This window comes from Peromyscus leucopus, chromosome 3 (assembly GCF_004664715.2).
Source record: "Peromyscus leucopus breed LL Stock chromosome 3, UCI_PerLeu_2.1, whole genome shotgun sequence".
Classification (NCBI taxonomy): domain Eukaryota; kingdom Metazoa; phylum Chordata; class Mammalia; order Rodentia; family Cricetidae; genus Peromyscus; species Peromyscus leucopus.
This window is the reverse complement of record NC_051065.1, coordinates 150,484,853-150,498,527: the sequence shown is the minus strand read 5'-3', so window position 1 is coordinate 150,498,527 and position 13,675 is coordinate 150,484,853. Positions and strand designations below refer to the sequence as shown.

The 13,675-nt window shown below is 44.8% G+C and overlaps 1 protein-coding gene across 1 annotated transcript in view; it reads left to right on the top strand.

Annotated features, from left to right (window-relative positions):
• Positions 1-531: 531 nt before the first annotated feature.
• The window catches only part of Ninj2 (ninjurin 2), a 104,907-nt gene continuing 91,763 nt past the window's right edge, over positions 532-13,675 (top strand). Inside the window, exon 1 of the mRNA XM_037204189.1 lies at positions 532-764. Within this exon, the coding sequence (XP_037060084.1) occupies positions 600-764 (165 nt within the window). The 5' untranslated portion in view covers positions 532-599. The remainder of the gene's footprint in view (positions 765-13,675) is intronic.

The window sequence follows — 13,675 nt, the reverse complement described above, 5'->3', positions numbered from 1 at the left end:
CACATTGGGAGAACAGTTGAAAGAATCAGTCTCTGTAACAGCCCTATCTGTCCTGGAACTCATTCTGTAGACCAGGCTGGCCTCGAACTCACAGAGATCCTCCCGGCTCTGCCTCCTGAGTGCCGGGATTAAAGGCGTGGGGGCCACCACCTCCCGGCTGGAATCAATCTGTCGTGAAGCTGCATCACTTACCTTGTAGCTTTGCATCCTCCTGGGTAAGCTACTCCCTCCTCTCCCCCACTCTTAAGAATGGAGGGCACAAACAGCCAAGATGAGAAATCCCTGAAACTTCCGTCTTGAGACTATGCTGAGGGCTACCCGACCCTTGTGACTGCAGACCCTATTCTGAACCACTAGTGAGAAGCATGAAGACTCCCTTAAAGCTACTCTCCAATTTCCTTGGCAAATATGCAGATTTACTTTTTCAAATAGTAAAGCTACTGCCTCAAAGCAGACGAGGTAACCTCAGATGACCTGGCGGGGACTGGAAGGGGGACTCAAAAGGCCACCTATCGATATGCCACATGCAGGGCAGACACTTGCACACATGTGCGCCTCCCCCAGGGGCTGAAGCCAAGCCAAGCATCCCGCATCAGCGGATGAATAGCAGGTCTGTCTTGCAGCGGCCCTGTCTCCCACCCCAGAAAAGCTGCAGCCACAGACTGCCCAGCCGAAGAGCCCACGCAAACTCCAGGCACTCCGAGGGTGGAAAGAAGCCGGAGGGCAGCAAGATGGAGTCAGACCGAGAAGTCATCCACCTTCAAGTAAGTTCTGTCGGGAGCAAGGGAAGAGAACCGGGGAGCCAGGAGAAGGGAACCTGGGCGTTTGGTCACTTGATAGGCACCCCCACCCCTGTTCTCTCTCGTCCTTACCCCGTTCTCTGAATGTTCCCCTGGCCTTTGCTCTTTAGTTCCATTTCACGCAGTTCCCTAGGGCTGGTTCCTCACATGTCTTTAGATATTTGAAACGTGGATTATTTCAATTCCTCTTGGCTTCTGCTTCCCCTTGTCAGAGAGCTTCTTAGAGCTGTGTTATCAAAAAAGGATTTCATATTCTGTGCACTGCTTCCCCCCAAACCCTGGGACAGTGATTGCTATACGAGCGCTGCCCAGCTGTTCTCTAGGGACAAAGGAATACAAACTTGGAGTCTGAGAGAGAGAGACAGAGACAGAGACACAGAGAGACAGAGAGACAGAGAGACAGAGGCAGAGGCAGAGAGAGAGACAGAGACAGAGACACAGAGAGAGACAGAGACACAGAGAGACAGAGAGACACAGAGACACAGAGACAGAGACAGAGAGACAGAGACAGGTTGGGAAACCCTAAACTTTTATGAGACCCGAGTTTCTCTACAAGGCTTTCTTGTGTGGGACAGACTGTCTCCTTCGGACGGCAGCGGCGGCAGCATAAGGTAGGCCACCATCTATTGGGGAGAGGCAGACAGGCGTCCTGCCCTCGGTGCCACAGGCTTGGAAGGCACTACAGGGAATGAATGGAAGGTTCTGGAAAGGCAGAGTGTTAACCAAGCAGAGCAGCATCAGCTCTAAGTTGCATGAGAACTTTTCCAAGAGTCAGACAATTAAAGAGCAGAAAAGGACTTTTTAAAACAATTCTTTTTAGATTTATTTTTATGTTTCTGAGTATTGTGCCTGCATGTATGTATGTGCACCACATGCATTACCTGGTACCTGTACAGCAGAAGAGAGTCTTGGATTTCCCGGAACAGGAATTACTGATGGTGATGACCACCATGTGGTTGCTGGGAACTGATGGGTTGAACCCAGGTCCTCTGCGAGAACAGCGAGTGCGTTTAACCACTGAGCCATCCCTCTAGGCCCCAGAAAAGGACTTTAAAAAAATATATATTTATATACTTTTTGTTTGCATTGGTGCTTTGCCTGCATGTATGTCTATATGAGGGTGTCAGATCTTGGAGTTACAGTTGTGAGCTGCCATGTGGGTGCTGGGAGTTGAAGCCACGTCCTGTGGAAGAGCAGTTAGTGGTCTTAACTGCTGAGCTGTCTCTCCAGCCCCCTAGAAAAGGACTTTTAAGATTAAGAATTTTCTATGCCAAAACCTGATCTTCAGACTAAACACAAGCCGAGAAACTAGTGTACACTTGACTTGAGCTGGAGAGGTGGTCAGCTTCCTGCTCTTCTCCAAGACTTGAGTGTGGCATTTTGGGCACCCAGAGCCTCACACACTCAGCACACACTCTGCCACTGAGCTGCATCCTCAACCCTTCTACCTTCTGGATGCATTTAGAGCAGGTTTAGGTTCATTGCACACTTGAAAAGAAGGCCCAGGGAACTCCCATAGACTCCCCACCCTCGTAATGCGCAGACTCCAACATTATCATCTCCCCCACTAGAACGGATCCTCCATTATCCAAGTGTGCAGTTCACAGTGTGCATGAAGAAGCGCAGTGGCCGGTTTCCACCACTCTAGGACCATTATTTCCCATCTCCACCTGTTCATCCTTCTCAAGCCCCGACAGTGACCAATCATGTTGTCTTTTCCAGTTTTGTCCTACCCAGACTGTCATTTGGTTGGTATTATACAAATTAGACTTTTCAAACTGGCTTCTCTCACTTAGTAATCTAATACTTCGCCATGCCTTGACAGCTTATTTCTTTGTTTGTGTATGTATCTGGGGAAGTCCACATATGTGCGTGCTTGAGTGTGTGAACACACAGAGAGGTCAGAGGACAACCTATGATGTCATTCCTCAAGTGATAGTCACTTTTTTTATGAAGCAGGGTCTCTTACTGGCCTGGAATTCACCACGTGGGCTAGGCTGGCTGATTAGTGAGCCTCTGGGACCTGCCTGTCTCCCTGTCTCCACCTCCTCAGTGCTGGGATTCTAAGCACACATCACCATGCTCAGCTTTTTTTATTTTATTTTATTTTATTTTATTTTATTTTATTTTATCTATCTATCTATCTATCTATCTATCTATCTATCTATCTATCTATCTATTTATGGTCTTTCGAGACAGGGTTTCTCTGTATAGCTTTGTGCCTTTCCTGAAACTCGCTTTGGAGACTAGGCTGGCCTCGAACTCACAGAGATCCGCCTGCCTCTGCCTCCCAAGTGCTGGGATTAAAGGCGCATGCGCCACCACCGCTCGGCTTTAGCTTTTTTTTTTTTTAAAGTGAATTCTGGGGATTGAACTCAGATCTTTGTGCCTACAAGGCAAGCACTTTACCAGCTGAGCCGTTTCTCAACCCCAGCATATTTCTTTTCAGGACTGGTGAACAGTCCAATGCCTGGGTCTACTAGTTTATTCCTTTCCTTTTTCTTTTCTTGGCCTTTCCATTGTTTTTTTCCTTTCCCCTTCCCTTTAGCAGCCGCCCCACTCCCATCTTTTCCTTTCTACGTAGCCCAGGCTGGCCTTAAACTTTTGGCAGTCCTTCTGCGTAGGCCTCTAAGCGTGGACCACTATGAATAGCAATTTATTTACCTTTAGACATTTTCATCAGCATATACTAATTGTACAAAATAATGAGTTTCTCTATGAGATTACTATATGAGTGTATAGTATATTTTGATCATATTCACTCCTATTGATTTCTGTTATTGTCGCCCTCCCCAACACACACACACACACACACACACACACACACACACACACACACACTTGCACACATGCACACACGCACACATGCACACACACATACACACTTGCACACACTTACATACATGCACACACACTCACACATACACTGGTTTCCTTCTTCTTTCCAAACACAGTTGACTGTATATCTATTTGCAGACTCTGTACCATCCCACTGATCTATTCTTTTGCCAATAGCATGTCTTTATCTGTATAGATTTATAGTGCCTTGTGAGTTTGGGTCATATCAGTCTCCCCCTTGTTTTCTTTGAACACTGTATTATTATTTGCTGTTCTAGATTTGGGTGTTTGCCTCTTCATATACACACTGCCAAGTCATTTTGCAGATACCCAAAAATTTGTATTGATTGGGATTGTTGTGAATCTGTAGATCAAACCGAGCCGAACTGACATCTTGGTAACAATGGACCTGTCTTCCTGGGTTCACTCTGCTGTCCATCGGCTGGACACAGTGGCCAATAACCAAGATCAGTCTGGGGTAAAAAGATGCAGCCTGCTTACCTCAAAGACAAAACAAAGGCTGTGACTCTAGCTCAGTGGTCATGCTTTGTCTAGTGTGGGTGAGGCCCTGAGTTCAATGGCCTTGTTGATTTCTGCTCTGTACTTTTTTATTATTTATTTTTTCAGCTTACCTTCATTTAATTGTTCTTTTTTTTTTCCTTCTATTTAACTGGGGAGTTTGTTGTTTGCTTGCTTGCTTTGTTGTTGTTCAGAAAAGGTCTCATAGCCTAGTCAGTTTTCAGTCTCATGTAGCTCAGGCTGGCCTTGAACTCTTGATCATCCTGGTTCCTAAATATTTGTTTGTGTGTGTGTGTGTGTGTGTGTGTGTGTGTGTGTGTGTGTGTGTGTGTATGCATGTGCATGTGAGTATGTGTGTATGCATGTGCATGTGAGTATGTGTGTCTGCGTGTGTGTGAGTGTGTGTATATGCATGTGTGTGTGTGCATGGGCATGTGAGTATGTGTGTGTGCATGTGTATATAAGTGTATGAGTGTGAGTGTGTGTGTGTGTGTGTGTATGTGTGTGTGTGTGTGTGTGTGTGTTTGGACAGGGTCTTGCTGTGTAGCCCAAGATTCCCTTGAATTTCATGTCTTTCCATATCAGCTTCCCACAGGCTTTAAGGAGTCTATTGCCATGTATCACTTGTTCTTTTCCTACTTTCCTAATTTAGAAGCATAGATTACCGGTTCTAGATATTTCTTCTTTTCCATTATCCACATTGAGTGCTCTGAATTTCCCTTTGAACACTGATTTTGCTGCATCCCATAAATTGTGTCTTCCTTTTCATTTAGTTCAAAATACTTTCAATTTCTCTTGGAAAGTTCTTAGTTGCATGGATTACCTAAATGTATGCTGTTTAATCTCCATAATTTGTGGGTTTTCCAGTTACATTTCTGTAATTGCTTTCTGGTCAATTTTCACTTTGGTCTAGCAACGGACATCACATGATTTCTATTTTCTTTTTAAGACAGGGTCTCTCTACATAGCTCTGGCTGTCCTGGAACTCACTATGTAGACCAGGCTGGCTTTGAACTCAGAGATCCTCTTGCCTCTGCCTCCTGAGAGCTGGGGCTAAAGGCATGTGCCATGATGCCCAGCTCATGGTTTCTATTTTCAAATATTTATTAAGGTATGCTTTGTGGCTCTGAATGCTCCAAGTGAGCCTGAGCAGAGTGCGTAATTCTATTGTGATGAAGGCATCTGTAGATATCAGTTATATCCAGCTGCTGCTGCTGCTGCTCCTGGTAGTGGATTTAACTACACCCTTACCTATTTTCAGCTGCCTGCTGATCATGCTCATTCCTGAAAGAGGGGCTCTCAGATCTCCACCTATAATAAGAGTGTGGCATCTACTTTCCCTCCAATTTCTATGAGTTTTTGCATCACATAGTTTGATGCATACACATGAAGGACTGTCATATCCACTGGGCCTGGAGGCATAGGTCTACTCAGGAAAATGAAGTAGGTGCCATTTCTCAGGCCGTCTGCCTTGGTTTTGACATAAGGTCTCCCACTGGTCTGCTGCTCACCATGTTGGCTAGGGTGGCTGGCCCCAAGGATATGCCTGTTTTTTCCTCTCCAGTGCTGGACAGTAAGTTGCCACTGTCCCCAGATTTTTAAAGTGGTTTCTGGCAATTCAACTCCATACCCCATCTTTCCACAGCAAGCACTTTTCTAGCTAAGCTACCGCCCAAGCCCCGTCTCTGTCTTTTAATTGATGCGTTTAGACTGTTTGACATTTAAAGTGATTTTTAAACACTGACTTATTTACTCAGTGTGTGAGTGTGTGTGTACCCAAGTGTATGCACATATACAACGTGTGTACATCATGTGAGTATGATGCCTGAGGGGCCGTAAGAGGATATCAGCTCCCCTAGAACTGGCGTTACAGATAGCTGTGAGCAGCCTAACATGGGTGCTGGGAATTGAACCCAGGTCTTTTGGAAGAGCACGAAATGCTCATAACCATTGAGCCATCTCTCTAGCCCTGTGGTTTTTTTTTTTTATGTAGTTAGATTAATATATATTACATTTACTACAGTCTTCTATTTTTTTGCCCTGTTCCTTGTTCACATTTTTGTCTTTATCTCTTTTCTTATTTTTGTGGGTTTTTGGTATGTTTTATTCATTTTGATACAGAGTCTCATGTAGCCCAGGCTGGCCTTCACAGATGAGGATGACCTTTTGCCTCCATCCCCAAGCGCTGATGTTATAGACGTGAACAACTGCATTAGTTACTTTTCTGTTGGCTGTGATTAAACACCATGACCAAGGCAACTTACAGGAGGAAGGGCTTGCTTGGGCTTTACAGTCCCAGAGGGATGAGTCCCTCACCTCATACAGTAGGAGGCACTGGGGCTGGAGCTGGAAGCTAAGAGCTTACATCTTGACATGTAAACAGGGAGCAAGGAGAATGAACTGGGAATGGCGTGAGTCTTTGAAACTTCAAAGCCCTCCCCTAGGGACGAACTTCCTCCAACAAGGCCACACCTCCTAAGTTTCCCCAAACATTACCAACAACTGGAGAGCAAGCTTTAAATTTCTAAGATTATGAATGATTTTGCATTTAAACGACCACAACCGCTTTATGGATTTTTGGTTTGTTTGTTTGTTGGTTGTCTGTTTGTTGGCTTTTTGTTTGTTTGTTTGTTTTTGAAACAGGGTCCCTCTGCCTAGCCCTTGCCTGTCCTGGAACTCACTATGTAGACCACATTGGCCTCAAACACACAGAGATCCACCTGCTTCTGCTCCCTAGTGCTGAGATCAAAGGCACCTGACACCATGACCAGCCACTTTGTGGCTTTAATTGAGCAATTTCTCTGACTCCATTTTGTCTTCCTTTTTTCTAATTACCTTTTTTCCAGAGGTCATCTCAGATCGGTAATACATTCACAAGTAGTCCATGTGTGCTTCCAAAGAACTCTGACATTTCGTAGCTATCACCCGTGCTCTGTATCACAAATCCCAGCTCTTCTCTCTCACTGTTTGTCTTTGCTCTCAGCCCCTTACCACCCTGCAACCACCTGCGTGACATGTACACACATGTGTGTAATCTGCGTGACATTTGTACATACACGTGTGTAATCAAGTGTATTGTTGTCATTATCTGTTAGCTCAATGAAAACAAGAAAAGTAGCCATATTGTTCACAGCAAACATATACATTTTCATTTCTAAACTGAGAAAGATAATAAAAAATGAAAGATCACTTTGCCTCTATTCTTTGGAATTATTAAATTTGTTTATGTATTTGTTCTTCTTCCCATCATGCTGGGAACCAAACCCAGGACCTCATACAACCTAAGCAAGAGTGGGGCAGTTGTGGCACATACCTTTAATCCCAGCACTCAAGAGGCGGAGCCAGGCAGATCTCTGTGAGTTCGAGGCCAGCCTGGTCTACAGAGTGAGATCCAGGACAGGCACCAAAACTACACAGAGAAACCCTGTCTCAAACAGCCCCCCCCCAAAAAAAAAAAAAACGGTAAGCAAAGTACTGTATCTCTGAGTTACACCCTCAGGCCCTTGCTTTCTCTCAGGTGTGAGCCTTTGGCCTGTTTTATTTTTTCTTTTTCTAAATTACTTTTAACATTGTTTGAAGTCAAGTCTACTACAAGATATATCCTCAGTCTTGTTTCTCTGAGGTCTGAGACAGTATCTTTTTTCTTTCCTTTCATTACCTTTCCTTTCCCTTTCCTTTTTCTTTTCCCTTCCCCTTCCCCCTTCCCTTGCCTTCTCTTCTCTTCTCTTCTCTTTTCTTTTCTTTTTTCTCTTTTTGCCAGTTCTGGAGACTAAACTCAGGGCCTTGCATATGCTAGCCAAGTACTCTATCAGTGAGCCACACCCTCTTGACTCCACCTCTTTCTGTATGTAAACTCTTCCTTGAACTATTGTACTATTTAAGATATCCTTCTTCAAAGAGATCACAAAAATGATGACATTCATAAGTGTTCAGCATATTCTCCAGGAGGTAAAACCATCTTATATTAGTTTGTATGAGATTCAGCAACAAGAAGGTATTTCTGCACAGACTCATCAGCTGATTCAGACTTGCTTTCTGCTGACACTGTGTGGAACACCCAGGACGGTTCATTGCTCGGGAACCTGCTTTCTCGTGTTTTTAGTAATTGACTGGTAATCAGCGTCTTGACTCTTGGCTGCTATGAACTGTTTCATCAAAAGATTTATCTTGTTCATGGTGTGGCAGCAAAGCTGAGAATGTGCTTTACTGTCTATATTCTGTCTTGCTTCTCCACTGTGTCCTTCTTTCTTTCCTTTTCCTTTTTCTTTTTTTAAAGTTTAAGGTCTCATGCATCCCAAGCTAGTGTAGAACTCACGATGTAGCTGATGATGATCTTGAACCTCTGACCTCCCTCCTCTACTTCCTGAGCAGTAGGACTACAGGTGAGCACCACCAGAACCATTTTAATGGGGTGCTGGAGAATGGAACCTGGGGTTTTGTGCATGCTAGACGAGCATTCTACCAACTGAACTGTAGCTGAAGTTTTCCTGTGTCCCACCCGGCCCATGGTCAGGACAAATCTCTCTCATCTGCCAGTCCTGCAGCTGCTTGGACCCAAGTAAACACACAGAAACTTACACTACTTATAAACTGTATGGCTGTGGCAGGCTTCTTGCTATCTAGTTCTTATATCTGAAATTAATCCATTTCTATAAATCTATACCTTGCCATGTGGCTCATGGCTTACTGGTACCTTTACATCTTACTTCTCGTGGCGGCAGCAGCTGGCAGCGTCTCCTGACTCAACCTTCCTGTTCCCAGAATTCTCCTCTCTCTTTGTCCTGCCTATACTTCCTGCCTGGTTACTAGCCAATCAATACTTTATTTATTAACCAATCAGAGAAACACATTCACAGCATACAGAACAATATCCACAGCAGCTACTGGCCAATCAGTGTTTTATTTATCAACCAAATCAGAGCAACACACATTCACAGCATACAGAAAGACATCCCCAGCACTATACGTCTAACACAGCCACTGCATTCTTTTTTTTTTTTTTTTTTTTTTTTAATAATCACACTGGGTAATTATTGAGCAATGAAAATGAAGGACAGCAGTAGCATGCAACAACATAGACAAACCTTAGTAATATTGATTAAAAATAGGCAAGTCAGACTGAGGAAATGGTTCAGTAGGTAAAAGTGCTAGCCATACAAGTCTGGTGACCCAAGTTCAGTACCTAGTACCCCAGCTCTCCGGTAGAGACAAGCCACTGTGTTCTTAAAGGCATGTCTGCAAGTTGTTAATACTATTCCTCCCCTGAAATAATTTCTTTTTCTGTTCTCGCTAACAAACCACACATCTCAGATTAGCTGCCATTTGCATATTTAGAGAGTGTTCTTCCTCACACATCTTTTTTTGTTGTTGTTTGTTTTTTCAAGACAAGGTTTGACTGTGTAGCCCTGGCTATCCTGGGCCCCACTCTGTAGACAAGGCTAGCCACAATCTCACAGAGATCCTCCCGAGTGCTGGGATTAAAGTCATGAGCCACTACCACCCAGTTTAATCTTTTTATTTTTAAGGTTTATTTAGTTACTTTATGTGTATGAGTGTTTTGTCTGCATGCATGTGTACCACATGTGTGTGCTTGACGCCCAGGGTTCAGAAGAGGGCATCAAGTTCCCTGTAACTGGAATTATAGACAGATGGTTGTGAGCCACCATGTGGGTGCTGGGAACTGAACCCCAGTTCTCTGCAAAAGCAACAAGTGCTCTTCACCACTGACCATATCTCCAGCCTCCATCCTGTATCATAGTTAGCTGGTGTGGTTTATGGGAGAAGACCTCTGTCTTAAACAGCTGATATTGATGGCTGGCTTCTCTAGATCCTGCTTCAACAGTGAGTCTGAGTTTCTTCAAGGCTCTAGAAAATGCCCCCACCACCACCACCACAACTTATTACTTCCTTCACCTTAGTGTTCCTCTAAGTCCATGTCAAGGTGTCCAGTTTTCTCACAAAACTTCAATTTCTTGTGCCTGTTAATTCTTCCCCTTGGGGGTGTTTCCTGGTTCTTTTTCAACCAGCTTCAGTAATCTTTCCCTCTCTTCTTACACATTGTCTTCTGCAGTCATTTGATCTTGAGGGCACTCCCCACCAGGAAAACTTTCACACAACAGTATAGCCTCCTTCTTCACACAGAAGCTTGCCATTCCGGTTTCTATGGCTGGTTTTTTTCTTCCCTGGGGAAGCTGGTTGGTTGTGTCTAATTCCTTCAACAAGTTGTGGTTGTTAACTCTAAATAGTTGGCTTGTTTCTCAGGACACACATTTTTGATAATGCAGTGTGCCTGTTTGTTTTCTCGTGTAGTTTCTTCTTCTGCACTTCCAATTTTTTTGGCTTGTCTTTCAGTGACTATGAATATGACATCATACTTCGTGTTTCTCAGCCATTTGAAGCTTAGCTCATGTTGTGATCATTCAGTGTGCCCTTCAGTGTTGGTGTGAAGTTGACTTATACTAACATGTTGTAGTCTGCTAGTTACTTCTGAAACATTCATTTCTTTTTTTAAGTTTATGTATTATTATTGTATGTGCAAGCATGCATGATGTATGTACATGCGCACCATGGTGTATGTGTGGAGGCCAGAGGACAGCTCTGGGGAGGTGGTTTCCTCTTCGCCTTTACCTGGGTGACAGGGATTGAACTCTGGTGGCTGAGCTTTTGAGGTACGTACCTTGACCTACTGAGCCATCTTGATGGCCTTACCCTTTCATTTCAACACATGTGCCTGTGTACCACAGTGCAAATATGGAAGCCAGAAGACAACCTTCAGGAATCACTTCTCTTTCATCTGTGCTTCTCAGGGATGGAACTCAGGTCATCAGGCCTGGTGGCAAGAACATCTACACCCCCACCCCCACCCCCCCGAACGATCTCACTGGTGCCCTCTGAGCACTTTAAACATTTCACTGCCCTGTTTTCTTTTGGATGTCCTTATCTTTAACTCTCTCACTGAAGCTTTCTTTAAATCCTGCCTAGAATTCTCTGCACTTCCTGGCCCTGCTATTCATTAGCATTGGAGATCCAGTCAAGGAGACTCTTCACTCATCTTCGTCTTGAATGTCTTCTGCTCCTTTCTTCCTCCTCAGATCTCCATCCACATCTGCTGCAGTTGCTACACAGACTTTAAATATTCCCTTGCTTGTCTGTTTTGGTTCGACACTCTCAGTTTGGAGGGTTTCTGTAGACACGTCCTCAAACGCAGATTTTTTAGCTCAGCCCTGACACGTGCAGAGAAACCCATCAAAGGTGGTCTGTGTTTCTGTCCCTGGGCTTGAAATCTCTAGGATTTCTTCTTGGTTCTTCTTTATATTTATTTGTCTTATTTTTTAAGGTGTGTGTGTGTGTGTGTGTGTGTGTGTGTGTGTGTGTGTGTGTGGTGATGCTCACAGAGACCGGAAGTGGCAGGATCTCCTTGGAGCTGGAGTCACAGGCAGATGTATACCAATGACATGGGTGTCAGGAATCTAACTTGGGTCTTTTGCTGGAGTAGTAAACGCTCTTAGCTACTGAGTCATTTCTCTAGCCCTGACTTCTTTGTGGCTCTTATTTTTATTTTTGTACTTTTTATTTTTCTTCATTTTTTGAGACAAGGTCTCTCTATGTAGTCCTGGCTGTCCTGGAACTTGCTAGGAGAAGTGACTCCTAAACTAGCCTGGCCTTGAACCCACAGAGATCCCCCTGCCTCTAACTCCCAAGTGCTGGGATTAAATGTGTGAGCCACCTTGTCCACTGGTTCTTATTTTTGTACATTTGTTTATTCCCCCACCCCACCCTGTGTGTGTGTGTGTGTGTGTGTGTGTGTGTGTGTGTGTGTGTGTGTCTGTGTCTGTGTCTGTGTGTTGGGGAGCATTTGTGTCATGGTGTACATGTGGAGGTCAGAGGACAACTTTGGGGAGTCAGCTCTCTCTTTTCACCTTTACGTGGGCTCGGGGGATCGAACTCAAGTCCATTAGGCTCTCATGGCAAATGTTTTACCACTGAGTCGTCTCTCCAGCCTTTCTTTTTGGTTCTTTCTTGAGGTTTCCTTTTGTAGATTTTCATTTTATGCGATCTTGATTGACTAGTATTCTTTTGTCTCATTTAGTAGGACACTGTCTCCAGGTGTCCCATGTTTATGTCTTTACTTTCCTTTTTGGTGCTGGGGATGGAACCCAGGACCTTGAACATGCTAGGCTAGCATGTTGTGACTGAGCCACAACCCCAGCCCCTTCTTGGATTCCTACCTCTCGGCTTTATTTACAATCTGTTTTTGCTTGCTCTCTGTGTACTTTTGAGTCCTTTGCACATCTTAGAGGTTTAAATTTATTTGTTTGTTTGTTTAATGTGCATGGGTGTTTTGTCTGTATGAGAGTGTCGAGTCTCCTGGAACTGGAGTTACAGACAGCTGTGAGCTGCCATGTGGGTGCTGGGAATTGCACCCAGGTCCTCTGGAAGAGCAGTTAGGACTCTTAACTACTGAACCCCTCTCTCCATCCCCTAGAGGTTTAAATTCTTGATCAGGTAAGTTTAGCGCCCCTACCATGTCTTATTCTAGTGTCTTGGTCTTGGTCAATCTTTTCATCTCTTCAAACTGTGCCTTTAGAAACTCTTGATATGTAGATATGATGTATCAGACAAAAAGAACACTGTAAGTAGTTGTGGTGAGGTTCGGTAGGGTGTTGGGGCTTGATGGTCCTATCATCACGTCTCAGTGCTTTCCTGAGCTCGTGCCTCAGGAGTGAACCTCAGAAGTGCTTTTCAATCCTCCCATCCCCGACTTCTGAGGTGGGACAAGATGGCCATCATGGGCTCCAGTGCGTGCTTCCCTTCCCTCAGGTCAGCTAGGCTGGCATCAGAAGCTTAGGCTGTGGTTAATAACTTCTCTTGAGAGCAGACCTTATTTAAAGGAACACATCGGCTGTTATTTCAGAATGGTCCTGTTCCTGTTCCCTCTGCAGGAGACTTTCTTACAGTATTCACCGTGGGTACTTAGTGTGGCTCCTAGAGGTAACACGCACAAAGCCTTTCCCTTGCCCTCCCCATGACTGGGCTCCTGGTGGTGTAACTCTGAGATGTATCCCCTCTGCCTCCAGCGGCTGCACCTGCAGTGGTAAGGTCCTCCTGCCTCAGAGTCTGCTCTGCTTTGCTCTGAGTCCATCTGCCTGTGGATCCCATTCCCATTTTCTCACCTCTCTTTCAGAGAGAATAGCTACTCTTCAGTCATGTAACTACTGCTTGTCCCACCACAGTGGTGTCTCCCAAGCTTCCGACCCACAGGACCGGAACTACTGGAGTCTCCTCTGGAAGTATTTTCAAATGGGAGCTCCAGAAAATAAGCTGAGGAGTATGCAGAGGCTGAAATGTGCCAGGCGATGGTGGTGCACACCTTTAATCCCAGCGCTCAGGAGGCAGAGGCAGCTGGATCTCTGAGTTCGAGGCCAGCCTGGTCTCCAAAGTGAGTTCCAGGACAGCCAGGGCTACACAGAGAAACCTTGACTCAAAAAATTACAAAAAGAGAGAGACCGAAACGTTTC